The 16,622-nt window shown below is 46.7% G+C and overlaps 4 protein-coding genes across 4 annotated transcripts; 2 read left to right on the top strand and 2 right to left on the bottom strand.

Moving 5' to 3' along the window:
• Nucleotides 1–2,418: 2,418 nt before the first annotated feature.
• On the top strand, nucleotides 2,419–6,840 carry EMWEY_00028680 (signal recognition particle 54 kDa protein, putative; the record flags this gene model as incomplete). The annotated part of the gene is made up of 12 exons (XM_013478239.1): nucleotides 2,419–2,496; nucleotides 2,948–3,295; nucleotides 3,596–3,749; nucleotides 4,014–4,113; nucleotides 4,345–4,495; nucleotides 4,684–4,832; nucleotides 5,030–5,130; nucleotides 5,374–5,531; nucleotides 5,743–5,857; nucleotides 6,022–6,127; nucleotides 6,332–6,503; nucleotides 6,772–6,840. The coding sequence occupies 12 exons, from the start codon at nucleotides 2,419–2,421 to the stop codon at nucleotides 6,838–6,840; spliced, it is 1,701 nt and encodes a 566-aa protein (XP_013333693.1).
• Nucleotides 6,841–7,278: 438 nt separating this feature from the next.
• EMWEY_00028670 (hypothetical protein, conserved) lies at nucleotides 7,279–8,961 on the bottom strand (the record flags this gene model as incomplete). Its single annotated transcript, XM_013478238.1, has 3 exons — nucleotides 7,279–8,432; nucleotides 8,586–8,639; nucleotides 8,781–8,961. The coding sequence occupies 3 exons, from the start codon at nucleotides 8,959–8,961 to the stop codon at nucleotides 7,279–7,281; spliced, it is 1,389 nt and encodes a 462-aa protein (XP_013333692.1).
• A 769-nt stretch (nucleotides 8,962–9,730) lies between these two features.
• EMWEY_00028660 (ribosome biogenesis protein SSF1, putative) lies at nucleotides 9,731–12,231 on the top strand (the record flags this gene model as incomplete). The annotated part of the gene is made up of 5 exons (XM_013478237.1): nucleotides 9,731–9,859; nucleotides 10,412–10,645; nucleotides 10,846–11,389; nucleotides 11,705–11,789; nucleotides 11,985–12,231. 5 exons carry the CDS (start codon nucleotides 9,731–9,733, stop codon nucleotides 12,229–12,231), a joined length of 1,239 nt encoding a protein of 412 aa, XP_013333691.1.
• An 845-nt stretch (nucleotides 12,232–13,076) lies between these two features.
• On the bottom strand, nucleotides 13,077–15,620 carry EMWEY_00028650 (hypothetical protein, conserved; the record flags this gene model as incomplete). Its single annotated transcript, XM_013478236.1, has 5 exons — nucleotides 13,077–13,156; nucleotides 13,373–13,448; nucleotides 13,580–13,606; nucleotides 14,471–14,548; nucleotides 14,649–15,620. 5 exons carry the CDS (start codon nucleotides 15,618–15,620, stop codon nucleotides 13,077–13,079), a joined length of 1,233 nt encoding a protein of 410 aa, XP_013333690.1.
• Nucleotides 15,621–16,622: the final 1,002 nt, after the last annotated feature.

Genomic DNA, 16,622 nt, shown 5'->3' with positions numbered 1-16,622 from the left:
TATATAATAATAAAGATAATTAATATATTTATTTATTTATTTATTTATTTATTTATTTATTTATTTATTTATTTATTTATTTATTTATTTTCTTACATAAAGTTTAATAGTTAATTCAATAACAGAGGCAGTAATAAAATCATCAAGGACCCAACACTTAGTAGTGCATGCATTGAGTAATTCCTATAAATAAATAAATAAATAAATAAATAAATAAATAAATAAATAAATAGATAAATAAATAAATAAATATACCGAGGATAGATTTAAATTAGTATCTATAGATAATATATCTATAATTCCTTCCTTAGGTAATCCTTTATATAATAAACTAAGAGATGCATGCGCTATATTCATTTTTAATGTATTTATTGCATCTAAGGAAATAAATAATAATTCTTCTGCTGTTAAATAATTAATTAATAATTTATTCCCTTTTAATTGATTAATTAATTCCTCTATTTCTCTTAATGTACTAAGAAGATCATCATCGTTTCCTGATCTAACACTCCGTAATGCCTTTAGGCATAACTCTTGGGTCTCAATTATACCTTCTCCCTCCATCTTTATATATAAATGAATAAATAAAATTTTAAATAAATAAATAAAAATGAATAAATAAATAATAATGATGAAGTAAGGAAGGAAATAGATGAATAAACCCTGCTGGCGTTCCTTCTTATCTTGTTTGTTCTTCTTCGTGATTGATGACGACACTTGTATATACAAGAAAAGAAAGAGGAAAGCAAGGGTAAATATGTATTTATGAATAAAGTAAATAGATAAAAGACAAAATAAATAAAAAGTATTCTTCTTTATGTTGTTTAATCAAAGAAAAAAGAAGAAAATAACCATCATAATAACTATTTCCTCTTTATACAAGAAATAAAGTTTCCTAATGAGGTGCCTATACACCTCAGCATATACACCACCGTCTTCTTGTTGCACAAAGAATACAGAATAAGACAAAGAAAACAAAATAAATAATAAAAGAATTGTTTATATTGAGAAGAAATATTTATAAATATATATAATTATTATTTTTTTTTATAAAAAAAATTACATGTATATATACTAAGGCAATAATACTCTTGCGTTTCTTGTTGCAATAAAAGGTGTAGTATTAAGTTAATGCATGCAATTAAATATTTATTCAATAAATAAATAAATAAATAAATAAATAATTTATTTATTTATTTAATATTGTTTTTTAGATATTTTCCTCCTATTTTATTCCTTTTTTATGTTAGCCAGCAGCGATGCGCTAGTCAGAGGGATTCAGAGATCAGCGGATCAGCAGCAACAGGAGCAACAGGAGCAACAGCAGCAGCAGCAGCAGCATTTGCTGCTGCTTTTTGTTGCTGTTTTATCTTTTAATGTTTTATATTTCTTCTAAATTATAATTTAAATATAATTTACTAAACTTTAATCCTTTTCTTTTTCTTTTTTTTTGTTGCTGTGCTATGCTGCTCCCGACAGCAGCAGCAGCAGCACAACGGCAGCAGCAGCAGCAGCAGCAGCAGCAAGTTGCTATACACTACTACTACTATACTGCTGCCCCATTAAGCCATCATAACTGTAGGCATTATTAATGGTAATCAGCAGCAAATAAACAAAAAGATAATTAATTAATTATTTATTTTTTTTTTAATTAAATAAAAAAAAGCAGCAGCAGCAGACAGCAGCAGCGATAGGAGGGGCCCAGCAGCAGCGCCTCTTTGCTGCTGCTTTGCATGCAGCCACAAGGGTAAGCTCTCCTTTATCTTATAACAACATAAACACTGTTATCCTTGTCTATACACCATAAAGAAGATAGGGTTTAGGGTTTAGGGTTTAGGGTTTACGCCTAGCAACGGTGGCGGGTCTACTTGCCACTGCTCTCGAGCCTGTAGTAGGCGCACAGCAGCACACTGCTGCTGTTGCTGCTGCTGCTGCTGCTGCTGTTTGTCTCTGCAGCAAATCAGACACCTCTCCTTTATACCCTCTCCTTCTTCGCTCTCCTTTTATCAGCAACACAATATCGTTAAGGACCCCCGAGGGTTTAGGGTTTAGGGTTTAGGGTTTAGGGTTTGGCCCTCCATAGGCTTCTTTTCTTCTGCCCCATTTTCATCATAAAAAAAGAACAAGATCCAAGAAGACCTGAACTCTTCCTGTTTTAAGCAGCAGCAGCAACAGCAGCAACAGCAGCAGCAACAGCAGCAGCAGCAGCATCAGCAGCAGCAGCACATGCTCCTGTAGCCCTTTTTCTTGGCTAAGGCAGCAACACACTTGGCGACGGCAGCAAAAGCTGCCGCTGCGGCTGCTGCTTTGTGGCGTTAATAGTTAACAGCAGCAGCAGGAGCAGCAACAGGAGCAGCAGCAAGAGCAGCAGCAATATAGGAAGCAGCAGCAGCAACAGCAGCAGCAGCAGCAGCAAAGATGGTGCTTGCAGAGCTGGGACAACAGATCTCTGGGGCTCTTAGGAACCTCCAGAGCGCCACAATCGTTGATGAGGCTGTACGTCTATCTAGGGTTTAGGGTTTAGGGTTTAGGGTTTAGGCAGTCTTAAGGTTTTGTTGTTGTATGTTGGCTGCTGACGCAAATGTTGCTGCTGCTGTCGTTGCTGCTGTTGCTGCTGCTGCCATAACTCATTGTCCTACTGCTGCTGCTGTTACAGTTGCGGTTGCCGCTGCAAGTATTGCTGCTGCTGCTGCTACTGCTGCTGCTGCTGCATCTGTTGCTACAGCTGTTGCTGATGCTGCTGTAACTGTTGGTTCTTTTCTTCCTGCTGCTAGTCTTGCTGCTGCTGCTGCTGCTTCGTCAGCGGTTGCTGCTACCCCTACTGCAGTGTCTTTTCCTGCTCCATACATCCGCAGCGTCTGCTGCTGTTGCTGCATCTTCTGCAGCTGCTGCATCTGGTACATATCTTGCTGCTGCTGTTGCTGCTGCTGCTGCCGCTGTGCTGCAGGTAGTAAATGATTGTGTAAAGACAGTATGCCGTGCGCTGCTGCTGGCGGACGTGCAGCTGCGGGTAGTGCAGGACTATAAGAAGAAGGTTACGCAGCAGATAAATACGCAGATAAGGCAGCAGAGCAGCAGCAGCAGCAGCAGCAGCAGCAGTAGCAGCAGCAGCAGCAGTGGTGGTGGTGGTGGTCATAGCAACAGGAAGAAAGGAGGAGCAGCAGCAAACAGCACTAGAGGGTTTGATGCCGCAACTGGTGTTGCAGTGCATGCAGACAAACAAGGAGATGTCATGAGCGAGGTGTACATACAGGCAGCAGCAGCAGGAGTTAATACTAGACGTATTATTCAAAAGGTAAGCAGAATAGCTAGCTGTCTAGCTAGCTAGCTAGCTAGCTAACTAGCTAGTTAGCTGGCTGCAGCTAGCCACAGGCCGAAGCAGCTAGCTAGCTGGGTGGGGTGTTTGTTAAACCCTAAACCCTCGCTGGAGGGTTTAGGGTTTGAGGGTTTAGGGTTTAGAGGATTCCTTTTATTTTATAACCCGTATATTCCATCTCCAATATTCTTATATGTTCCATACTCTTCATTATTTAGGGTTTAGGGTTTAGGGTTTAGGGTTTAGGGTTTAGGGTTTCTGAATTTTTTTTTTTTTCAGTGTGTAGTGAGCGAATTGGTGGCATTATTAACCCCCGAGAAAAAAGCACGACCATTAAAAAGAGGATATTCAAATGTTGTTATGTTTGTTGGATTACAAGGATCAGGGAAGACTACAACTTGTACTAAATATGCACTTTATTACCAAAGAAAAGGTATATTATTTATATATAAACCCTAAACCCTAAACCCTAATATATTAACCCTAATAATATTAACACTAATTAAACCAAAGGATATATAACCATACTCTTAATCACCAATTGTTTGGTGGTTTAGTGCAGCAGCAACAGCTGGTGGTGCTTCTGCCTGTGCAAGTTGTTGGCCGACACTTGTGCTGCTGCTGCTATTGCTGCTGCTTCTGCTGCTGCTGCTGCAGTAGGTAGTCTTTATTCTTTTTTTTTTTTTTTGTTCCTTAGGATGGAGAACAGCCTTAGTTTGTGCAGACACTTTTAGGGCAGGCGCTTTTGATCAATTAAAACAAAATGCAACAAAAGCAAGAATTCCTTTCTTTGGCAGGTTAGCTAAACCCTAAACCCTAATAAACCCTAAACCCTAGTAAACCCTAAACACTAATAAACCCTAATTAAAACAGCAGAAATAATAATTAAACCCTATGAAAGACAGCCTAGTACCGTCAAGTTGGTTGTAGGTAGAGGCGTTGGGAACTTGAGTGTTTAAACAAGAGAAGGCAGGGTTTTTCATATGAGGTTAGGGTTTAGGGTTTAGGGTTGGGTTTTTTTTCTGCAGCTATACGGAGGCAGATCCAGTCAAGATAGCAGAAGAGGGTGTGCAACAATTTAGAGATGAAAGATACGATCTAATTATTGTAGATACATCAGGAAGGCACAGACAGGAGGCTGCTCTCTTTGAAGAAATGCAACAAGTTGCAGATGCTGTGGTAAGGGTTTAGGGTTTAGGGTTTAGGGTTTATTAGGGTTTGGGAGCTTTTGTGACCATTCTAGCCGCGTAGGCGCGTGAATGAAGCATCCGTTTGCACCTGCTTTTGAAACTCGTAGGGTGTGAGGTTTAGGGTTTAGGGTTTAGGGTTTAGGGTTTAGTGTTTGGTGTTGAGGGTTTGCGTTACAGAACCCGGACGATATCGTCTTTGTAGTAGATTCACATATTGGACAAGCGTGCTACGAGCAAGCAGCAGCGTTCGCCTCTAGTGTTCCTGTAGGTAGTGTTATTGTTACGAAACTTGATGGTCATGCTAAGGGAGGAGGTGCACTCTCAGCGTACGTAAACCCTAAACACTAAACCCTAAACCCTACCTTGCTGTCTCATCCTAAACCCTAATCCCTACGTACCGCCCGATCCAGCAGGGTTCAGAAGTCCATTCTTGCACGTCCTCTATACCGTTTAGCGTTTTTGGTTTAGGGTTTGGGTTTTAGGGTTTAGGGTTTAGGGTTTAGGTTTTACTGCATGCATGCAGAGTGGCTGCCACTGGAGCCCCGATTATATTTTTGGGTAGCGGCGAGCATTTTGACGACTTTGATCCTTTTGATGCAAATTCTTTTGTTTCTCGCCTCCTTGGTAAGAAACACTAAGCCCTCTTTAAGGCATTAATAGTTGTCTATAGGGGGATAATATAATAAAAAAGGGTTTAGGGTTTAGGTAGCAAGAGTATCAACCCTGTATATATGTATTAATTTAATATAATTCTTAAGATGTCTGTAGATGTCTGTTTATGTTCGTGCTAATCATTTTATATATGAAAAGGAATAATCAGTATTAATGGTTTAGGGTTTAGGGTTTAGGGTTTTTGTCCTTATTCAGGTCTCGGGGATATGGGGGCATTAGTAAATAGTCTAAAAGAAGTAATTTCTACAGAAAAACAACAACAAATGATAGAAAGAATTGCAAAAGGAAAATTTACTCTCCAAGACATGTATGATCAATTTCAGAATGTACTCAGGATGGGACCTATTAGCAAGGTAAGAAACCCTAAAACCCTAAACCCTAAACCCTAAAATCTGGGGAAAAAGAAGAAACCTTATTTCAAACAGATAAACATTTGTTTTAGTTGTAGATGGTCGTAAACCCTCAACCGGCATAAGCATTAAACACCTCATTCAAGTTTTAGGATTTTAGGGGTTTTTCAGGGTTTAGGGTTTAGGGTTTAGGGTTTGTGGTTTTTTATCTTAGGTGATGAGCATGATTCCTGGGTTTGGTTCAAATTTATTCCCCAAGGGGCAGGAGCGATTAGCGACTCAGCGGTTAAAGAGGTTGACGTGTGCTATGGATTCTATGACAAAAGCTGGTAAACCCTAAACCCTAGTAGTAAACCCTTGGTCAGGAGTTCGTTCGTTGTGTTGTTTGTCTCGGTTTGCATTTCTCTACGTTTTTCGTCTCATCCTTTCGGGTTTATGGGTTTAAACTTTGGGGTTTAGGGTTTAGGGTTTAGGGTTTGTTTGTTTGTTGCAGAGCTGGCTTGCGAGAAACCCTTCACGGATTCACGCATTATAAGGGTTGCGCAAGGCTCGGGTACATCTGTTGAGGAAGTTCGCCTCTTGTTAGAGCAGCATAAGCAGTAAGTTATTCTAGGGTTTAGGGTTTAGGGTTTGCCGTTTAGTTATTTCGTATTTTATTCTTAATAGGTCTATTTCTTCCCTCCTCCTTTTGCCTAAACCCTCTCGTGCAAACCCCTTCCCCGCCTCTCCCGTCTCTTGTATCTTCTAATCCCTAAACCCTAATATATATTATATATATTATATATGTTTTTTTTTTCCTGCAGATTTAGTAAGATGGTGAATAAGATGGGTCGTGTAGGTCTAACAAAGGAAACAACTTTGCAGAACTTGGCAAGAAATCCTCAGCAAATTCTTCATAAGATGCAATCCGCCATTGATCCAAGAATCCTTAAACAGATGGGAGGAGCAGGGAATATTATGTCATTATTTAAAGAGGTATATTATTTATTTATTTTATTTTATATTATTTTATTTATTTTGTCGTTAATCTTTGTGTATTATTATTCTTGAGCTCCTAAGCAAAAGGGTGGTGAAGAGAATGTTATGTTCTATTTAAAAATTTAAGTTTTGTATCTTTTTGTCTATTTTATTCTGTTTTATGTGTTTATTACGTTCTATTCGTATTTACGTATAAACAGCAGAAGGGAGGGTTTTGTGCTGAGGTGCTGCTGCTGCTGCTGCTTCTGCTGCTATTTATGTGCAGTTGCAATCGGGTGACCCTGGAGATCTACAAGAGGCAATGCGTCATTTTGCTGGTCTAGGCGGCAGATAATTGCTCTGCTCATACAGCTAGCTAGTTAGTTTGCTAGCTGATTATTTATATAGCTAGCCACCTGGCTACTGCTATAACTAGCTGGACACGGCTAGCTAGCTAGCCGCTGCTAGCTAGCGCATCTTTTTACGCAGAGAGCTATAGCCACTCTTGCTGTTGAAATATGTAGATAACTAGCTAGCTAACTAGCTAGCTAACTAGCTGCCTAGCTATCTAGCTGGCTAGCTAGCTGGTTGGCTAGCGTGCTGGCTAGCTCAACACCCGCAGCCTTCGCTACGGGGTTGCAGACTTCAAACTCTAAGCACTAAACCCTGGACTTGCGCTTTTATCAAAACCCTAAACCCTTAACAAAAGTCTCAGAGTCGACCACGAGCAGCTGCTGCAGCAACAGCAGCAGCAACGTGCTGCTGTTGCGGCAGCAACTGCATGCGCTGCGTATCACGCATCCACGCTCCCCTCGTTCTTTGTTGCAGCAGCTGCTGCTGTTGCTGCTCTCTCAGCAATTGCTGCTGCCTCCTGAAGGGGAGGGAGCGCCTCTACTTCTCTCCAGTACGCGTTCATACTAAAATCCTCTGCGGACTCAGTAGCAGCAGCAGCAGCAGCAACAGCAGCAGCAGCAAATGTAGCGTAAGCCTTTGATGAACGCAGGAGGCTGTCGCATGCAGCAGCAATCTGTTGCAGCTCAGCAGTTTCTGTTGCTGCTGCTGCTGCCTCTTCTGCAGTCAGCTCTCGCTGCGGTTGCTGTTTAGGCTGCTGTTGCTGCTGCTCTTTTGGTTGCCCTTGCTTCTCTTGCTGCTGCTGCTCTACTGACGAACTGGCCGCTGCCGCAGCACGCTTCCCCTTATTTTTGTTTTTGCGTTTTGCTGCTGCAGCAGCTGCTGCTGCTACAGCAGCAAAACGACGGGGAAAGACAGACTGAGAAGCAGCCTGCGCCAGGAGCATAAGGCGCTGAGCGGAGGTTGTGCTACTGCTTCTGGTGAAGTCTGCTGCTGCTGCAGCAATCTGTCGCTTTGCTGCATCTATGTGGTCGTCCAAATGCAGCAACATGAACTCAAGAGCATCAGGAGAGGCTGCTGCTGCTGCAGCGAGGACCTTGCTGCTGCATCTCTGCTGTTGCTTCTGTCGGCACCGTTGCATTTGCTGCTGCTGCTGCTGTTGCCGCTGCAGCAGCGCCGTGCCAAACAGCTCCAACGCCTTGAGTGGATTTTTCTCGCTGACAGCTGCAATATTTGCTGCTGCTGATTCCGCTTCTGCTGCTGCAGCAGAATTAGCAGCTGCTGCTTCTGCTGCTTCTGCTGCTGCAGGAGCTTCATCAAACAACATTCGCTGCCTTACCAGTTCCTGCAACTGGCCACACAGCACCTGCTGCTGCTGCCTGAACTCCGCCCATTGCTGGAGCAGCAGCAGCACTTCATCCCAAGGCAGCTCACCTCTGGCTGCTGCTGCTGCTGCCTCTGTCCTGTTGTTGCTGCTGGAAGATTTGTTGCTGCGGCCGGGAGCCGCTGCAGCAGCCAGGAGGAGTTCTTCAAGGTCTGCCTCTGGCTGTGTTGGGCAATACGTGTAGCTTTGTGGGCTATTCATCGTACTAAACCCTAAACGCTAGACCCCAAACCCTAAACCCTAAACCCTCCACTACAATTCTGGGGGTTTCCTGTACGGCCAGACGTCGTTAGGGGGATGCTGCTGAAGAAACATCTGCTGCAACAGTTTAGGACGCTCTGCTGGTGGTGCTGCTGCTGCAGCACGACACTGCATCAGCCGATCTAGACTCTGCAGCCACACGCCGCTGATGTCTTCATCTGCGACGCACACGAACCAAACCCTAAACACTAAGCCCTAAACTCTAGGCCCTACGTTTCATGGAGCATGTTGCTGACCCTGGACATAGAATCAGGGGCGGTAACAACTGTAAATCCTTAACCCTAAACCCTACAGCTTACTTGCGTGGTGGATTCTCGGCAACCAGAAGGCGTTAATGCCTGCTACTCTCCAGCCAAACCACTGATCTAGACAAGACAAAGAAAACCCCTCTTCTGCTGCTTCCTTAAAGGAGGGAACGAGGCCGTACCACGCGTAAAAGTTCACAAAATCCCCTGGAAGCGCAGATGTCCTAAGAGCCATTATACAGAAACCCTAGACCCTAAACCCTACACCCTAAAACGTGAAGCGCCACTTTCTAGCGGGAAGTAACTGCTTAGCAGAAAATGCAAAAAATGGCATTAAAATGTCATCAGGTGTTTACCACGGCTGTATAGTAGGGTTAAGGGTTTAGGGTTTACGCCGACGGGCCCCTGTACCAACAGCCCCGTGGCCATATAGGCTTCTGTGGCTGTCCCTTCGAGGGTTTAGGGTTTGCAAATCTTTATAGAAAGAGAAGCTGATTAAAGATGCAGGAAAACCCTGAACCTGCAGAAGGCTGAGGATTTGTGTTTTAGGGTTTAGGGTTTAGGGTTTAAAGTTTAGGTTTTGTTGCCCCGCAGGGCTCTCCGGGGCCCCACAGAGGCGTCGAGACTTTGGTAGGTTTTTATTTTTGAGGTTCTTAAGTGTTTATCATTAAACTACACACAACAGAACAGAAGGGTTTAAACCCTGAACCCGAAACCCTAAACCATAGACCTATTTCTGACGGCGCTATGGTCGCCGCACAACGCTGCAAGGAGACTTTGAGGTCCAGCGGCAGATAGCAGCTGCAGCAGCTTAGAAGCAGCAGCAGCATTCGATTCAGTAGCATTAGGGTCAACAACAGAGGCGACAACAGCGTTATCAGTAGTAGTACTAGCAGTCGTAGCTGCAGCTGCATCAGCAGCATAACTGCAGCAGCAGCAGAAGCAGCAGCAATAACTGCAGCAGTATTAGCAGCAACAACGGCAGCACCAGTACCATCCGAAAGATGGCTAGTCGTCGCGCATCGAAGCGCAAGCAGCGTCAGCGTGTGAGTGCAGCAGCGGGTCGTTTGTCCGCTCCCGGCGCCGACGCAGCAGCAGAAGATGCAGCAGCAGCAGGCCCCTCAAGTATCGTTGTAAGAAGAGGTCGTGTTTCCCCCTCCTGCAGACAACTCGTTAGAGATTGGCGGTTAGTTGTGGGACCTCGGGTGTCTGTACACCTGAAGGAAACAAGAAAAAACAAACAAAAAGACTTTAAAAGAGCTGCTAGTGTTTTAGGGGTTTCGCATCTACAAACCCTAACACAAACAGATAATGGTATTTATCTTAAAATCGCAAAACTACCCAAAGGACCGACTCTTACCTTCCAGGCAAGCCTAAACCCTAAACCCTAAACCCTACTCGACACGAAAGTCTAGTTGGTCTGAAAATTCTGACAACACAGGCCTAATTTCACCTGCATAGATCCTGAACCCTAGCAAACAACAACGGCGAAATAGTAAACCCTAAACCCTAAAAAGCCACAAACAAACCCTTTGCAACAGTAATAGACATAGGCATAGCCAACGAGAAGCCCTCCCTCTTAGTCCACCAGCAACTGTTGCCAACTACAAAAAGACTATAACACCTAGGGTATAGGGCTTAGAGTCTAGGGTTTAGGGTTTAGGGTTTGGCGTTTGTGGGTTCAGGTTGTGAATTTCTCTTTAATTGGCGATGTTCAACGAGAAGTTAGCGGCGCCCGAATGGACCCGAAGGACCTCCGCAAACCCCCCCTACTCGTTTTGAGCAGCAGCAGCAGCTGCAGCACCAGCACCAGCAGCAGCAGCAAGGGTTCTGAGGGTTTGAGTAGAGCACAGGCGCTGCAATTGTCAACTTCAATGCTGCGGTCCCTTTTCTCTCCCGTTGACCTCCGCACAGCTAGGGTACTTCATCCTACTAAACCCTAAACCCTAAACCCTATGAGCTGCTAACCGTGGATAAACCCTAATTCCTCATACCTTCTGCTTACAAAACCCTCTAACCCCAAACACTATTAAGTTGCAAACATGCGCAAGAAGCAAACCCTCGATTTTTCCTTTGCCTTCACATATTAGGGCGTAGGGTTTAGGGTTTGTGCTTGCAGCTTAACGACTTCCGCCGTGTTGCCTTCTTCCGCGCTATCTCGGAAAAAGAAGCCTGCAGCAGCAACAACAACAGCAACAACAACAGCAACAACAACAACAACAACAGCAGCAGCGAAGGCATATACTATCAGTTTCGGCATTATACAGTTTCTCTAAAGGCAGCAGATATAACAGCAGGGGTAGAAAACCTCCTTAAGGCGTCTACTGGCGGTGCTGCTCAGAAGCAGCTGCTGCACCAGCTGCAGGAGAAGCAAACAGATGCATGCGACTTGCTGCTGGCTGCAGAGGATCAGCAGCAGCAACAGCAGCAGCAACAGCAGCAAAACCAAAAGGTCGTGTTTGGCGCTGCAACTGGTCCCTCCCGTATATCTAAGGGCAGCACTCTGCAGGTAATACTGCCAGGCATGCAGCAGCAGCAGCAGGAGCAGCAGCAGCAGCAGGAGGAGCAGCAGGAACTCTCTATGGCTGTACAACTTAAAGAGATCGGCCCTCGACTTGAGTTAATGCTTATTAAGATAGAAAATGATGTCTGCACTGGCGAAGGTAAACCCTAAACCATAAACCCTCTCTATCTTTTGCTTCAAGCAATGAAAAACAAATGAGATGCACCTGCTGCATCTGCTACTTTTGCTGCTGCCGCTGCTTCTGCTGCTGCTTCTGCGTATGCTGCTGCTTCTGCGTATGCTGCTGCTGCATCGGATGATTGTGGTTTTCTCGTATTTCATATTCCATGTGCCTGCTGCTGCGTCTGCGGCTAGTTGATTTGCTGCTACTTCCAATGCTGCTGCAGTAAACGCTGGTGGAGTGCTGGTGCTGCATCTGCTGATGCTGCTTATGCTGCTGCTTCTGTTGTTGCAGTCTTGTACCACAAGCACATCTCAAAGACGCCGGAGGAATTGAAGATGCTCAAGAAGAAGGAACAGCTCCTCAAAGCAAAGAGAGAGTAAGACTTTAGTGTCTATGGTTTAAGGTTTAGGGTTTGGTGTGCAGCTCAGCAACCAATAGGTGAAGGGCTTGGCATTTTTTAGAGCACACTGCAGCGGCTGCAACAGAAGTATCTGCAAGAACAGCAGAAGCAGTATCAGCAGCAGCAGAACCTGGTGCAGTAGGAAGGAGTTCTCTGTGGATGGCTTTGCAGGGAGGAGCGGCAGAAGCTTCTAGAGTTGCTGCAGCCGAAGAGCACTGCGAAGGCAGCAAAAGGAGCAGCAGCAGCATCAACGGCAGCGAGCGAATCAGAGGGAGAAGCAGAATCGTCTGATGCAGACGACGGCGAAGGGGCCACCAGCAGCAGCAGCAGGAAGAGAGATAGACAAAGCAGCAAAGAAAGCCCCGAGGAAAGCGAAGAGTCAGACGGTGAAGGCGACACCGCGAAGAGGCGCAAGTAAGCACTACAAAACCATAAATCCTAAATCCTAAACCCTCGCCCGACCTGAAGGCTTGTAAGGAATTCGTAGCGCAAATTGTTGTGCTGTCTCAGGTTTAACCCATTCACGTTCAAGCAACGGAAGCCGGCAGCAGCAGCAGCAGGCAATCAACAGCAACAACAGAAGCAACAGCGTGCTCAAAATAGGGGACGATGCAGCAAGCAGCAGCAGACACAGGCCCCAATTAAGAAGGCTGCACCTGCTGCAGGGAATGGCCCCCGTAGCAGCAGCAGCAGCAGCACGTGGCGTGCAAGCAACAAAAACCGGAGACTCCCCGGTACAAATGGCGAATAAAGAGCCCTTGGGGTGTTTAAGTTGCAAAAGGGGTTTTGCGGTGTGCGTACACCTGATGTTATCCGCGCATGACAAACTGTGTTACATGCACACGTCTTAACTGTATTTGAAGGCTGCACGAGTCGAGCCCCAATCGAGGCGCCGCATGCCGCCCCGTTAGCTAGCTAGCTAGCCAGCAAGCTAGTTAGGGAGCTAGCTAGGTAACTAGCCCATTCGCGGGGTAGCTAGCTCAGTAGTCAGCTAGCCAGCAACTCCGCCGGCTAGCTAGCTAAGTAGCTAGCAACCCTACTCACTGGCCAGCTAGCTAGTAGCTGCGTCGGAAGAAGTGTAACCAGCTAGCCAGGCAGGCAGGCAGCTAGTTAGCTAGCTAGCCACGAAGGTAGCAAGTAGCTGGGGTGTGGCCTGCCGCCGTAACTTTCGTTGCTGCCCAGTTTAGCAACAAACAGAAGACGACCTTAAGAAATAAGCATTAAAAGAAGAAACAAACATGATGATGTGAGGGCATCTTTCCACTATTTTATGCGCACTTCTTCTTCGTACACATTGATCCTGTCGTAGGACCCGCGAGGGCCAAATATACTGACGGCCGACCCTGCAGCCACCACACACCAAACCCTAGACCCTACAAGCCATGGAGGCACCAGCGAGTGGATAAAAGGTTGCACCGACCACCTAAATCCTATATACGAGCGCCCACAAGATAAACACTTGAACGCACCAAACCCTAGACCGTAAACAACCGATGGCTCCCCTAAACCCTGGGAAACAGCTAGGAACCAAAAACCAGCAAACCCTCTAAAACCCTTACTGTATCTTTCTCTAGGGTCCCTGGCGACAAACTCATTGAGCTGCCTTTCTATGTCGTCCAGAACCTCATTAACCTCCTGAAGAACAAAAGAGAGAAAAACCCTTTATCCTAGGCCATCTAAAGCAGCAAACCATGACCCCTGCAGCGCCCTACTAAGGTTTGGCTCAGTCTACAATTTTAGGGGTCTGGGGCCTTGCTCCTGTTTACCTCCAGTGTCAAATTTTTGGGGGGAAACTGCAAAACAAACAGAAACAACAGCCCAAATCCCAAACCCTAGTTCCTAAACCATCGTCCACGAGGCCCCTGTTCGTCCTGTACTACACCCCAAACCCTGATACAGACGAGACGACCCCCAACCCCCAAACTCTGATCCTGCTCCTCACTTATTAGACCCTTAAAAACCCTAAACCCTCACTCTCCGACCCTCACTACTGGGCGCTTAGCGAGGAACAGTAGAAGCACTCATTTTAAATAAAACACTACTTTTATTTCCTTTTAAGAATCAAGAGTTCCCCTTGTTGTTGTGCTCACAGGATAGGCAATCAAACGAGACTCCAGCGACACACCTTTGTACTGAAACCGCAAGAATGCTGAATGCATGCAGCAGCAGCACCAGAAACAGTTGCGTTAACTTCCTCGCATTTGCAGCAGCAGCAGCAACAGCAGCAACAGCAACAACAGCAAAACACGCAACACCAGCAGCAAAAGGAACAACAGACGCAACACCAGTAGCAAGCGTTGCAACAGCCACAAACGAATCCGAATCAGAAAGCTACCCAGCTGACTGCTCGGCTAGCTAGCTGGCTGACCAGCCAGCTAGCCGGCCGCTCCGCCAGCCAGTTCGCTCGTCAGCCAGCTAGCTGGTCAGTCTGCTAGCTAACAACCCAGCTTAACATTGCTGTAGTCAACCGCTTACACGCTGCAGCACATGCACATCCCCAACAACGACAGACCCTAAAGTCTTGACCCCAAACCCTAAATCCAGCCAACGGTGCGAGGGCAGCCCCCCACAAAAGGCGAGCGAGCAACTACACCCCAGGTACCGCCAAACCCTAAAATATAAATCCTAGACCCTAGACCGTCAAGCCGCCCGCTTACCTCTTGCATTAATAAGCTGGTCCCCAAGCAAATAGACAGCATCCTGAAGACCCACACAAACCGCAGCGAGCTGGCGATCTGCCACCCACAAACTCTAAAACATACACCCTAACAAAACCCCAAACCCCAAACCCCAAACCCTAAACCCTAAACGAAAAACTCTAAATCCTCTACGTACATATGGCATGTCACGTCCGGGTCCGTTGCTGTTGACAGTAGACAGGATGGCGCAAAGCACAAGAAGTGCCACGACACCCAAGATGCCACTAAGAGCTCTGAAAATTTTATTAACTGTTCTCCCTCTTTGTGGCTTTAGCTGCTGCAGTCGCTGCAGCATATCTCTAGAGCTCCATTTTGGCGGCTTCTTAAGCAGCAACTCCTGGGAGCGTCTGGAATCCACTTTGTTCTCCGCGCCCTCCGCTGCTGCACTCGGTACCTTCGTGCCTTTCGAATCTGCTTCTGCTGCTGCTGCTTTTTTGTCTGTTGCCGGCCCTGCTGCTGCTGCAGCGGACGGGCGCCTGGAGCTGCGTCTCCCTGACGAGCGCTCTCTGCGCGATCTTTGCGAGCTCTTCTTGTGTCTTCTCACAGACACTCCCGTTGTTGTTGCTGTCTTCCTCCTAGCTAATGCCTTTTCTGCTGCAGCAGCAGAGGAGCCCCCCCTATCTGTCTTTGCTCTTCGTGATCGTCGGCCGACCCTTCGAGAGGAAGCGAGGCCCTTCCTATTCGTCTTACGCGTTCTCCGTGTACCCGCAGAAGAGGAACTGACGGAACCTCCAGACGCTGGGGGAGATGCATCGGGAGCTGGAGAAAGTCCTGCAGCAGGAGTTGCAGCAGGAGCAGACCCTCTTTCATCAGCACCTGCTGCTGGGGTTGCTGCTGGGGCTGCAGCGGAAACAGATCCTTCCTCATCAGCTCCTGGTATTGCAACACCAGCAGCAGCAGTACCTGGTGCAGCAGGGTCTGCAAGAGACCCAGCTGCAGGAGGGCGGGGGACAGCAAAGCCAAGCGGTTGCAGCAACAACGCCTCATCCTCTGCCTCCAGCAGCACAGACTCGGCAGGGGAAGACGAACCCGAACAGAACAGAACGGGTAATGGGACAGCTAGCCCCAGCAGCGGCAGCAGCAGCAGCAGCTCGCCTCCCCAACGCATTGCTGGAAATAACAAACTCGTGGCCTTCTTGATGCTACTGCCACTGCAACAATCTGTGCTGCAGCTAATGCCGCTGCAGCGGCCTCCGTTGTTGTTGCTGCTGCTGCTGACCTTGTTGATACTCTGAAATAGTCGAGCCGTTCCTCCTTGTGCCGTCGCTGCTGCTGCTGCTGCTTCGGTGCTGCTGCAGAGCCAGCAGCAGCAGGGTCATCGGATAGGGCCGCAAGGGAACAAGACGGTCATTGCTGTGATGGCCCGCTTTTGCTCTCTACAAGCAACTTGGATGTCTTAAAGGATAGGACGCAAACTGCAGAAAACATTAAGGACTGTATCCTCCAAGAGACCCGTGCCACCGCAGCTCCGACGCCTCTGGGGCATCTGAGCTGTATTTGTGGCCATGCCACGTGTTTTGAACACGAAACCTTGATCCCTAAACCCTTAAAGGTGCCGGGTTCTCGCGCAACCGGCCCGAAGCAGGTGCCCTGGAAGAGGAAGAGCGGCGAGGGGGTTGGGCTTGTGGATGCTAGCTCAAGGACACCTCAACAAGCAAAGAAAATGGCGAAAAGAACTCGAAGGCACTGTTGCTGCCCCTTCAGCCTTTAACAGCAGCAGCGGTAGCATGCACCACGGAACCGGCAGCACGAGCGGGCGAAGAAACCCGATACTCCCGGAAGAAGGGTTGCTACTACTGCTGCCGAGAGAGGAGGGGACGCAAAAGACTCCTTTCTTCTGAAGACATTCAAAGACCCCTTCAACAACTGGGGGATTCAGGTTTAGGAGTTAGGGTTTAGAGTTTGTGCTTTACCCAGGGTCGTCGTCGAAACCATTGCGCCGATCCCCACTGCTGTTCACCGCAAGGCGCTTGCAGGAGCGTAGCAGTGTTTGCGCTTGTGTCATAAAAAGTATTTATTCTAGGTTATAACATCGCTTAGGAGAAGTTTAAATAATGCGGAAACCTAAATAAAAAGGAAAGCATGCAGAAGGGGGATGCTCATGGCTGCT

This window comes from Eimeria maxima, genomic scaffold, assembly GCF_000499605.1.
Source record: "Eimeria maxima Weybridge genomic scaffold, Emw_scaff330, whole genome shotgun sequence".
Lineage (NCBI taxonomy): Eukaryota > Apicomplexa > Conoidasida > Eucoccidiorida > Eimeriidae > Eimeria > Eimeria maxima.
The sequence above is the reverse complement of the archived record's forward strand: the minus strand, read 5'-3'. Positions and strand labels throughout refer to the sequence as shown.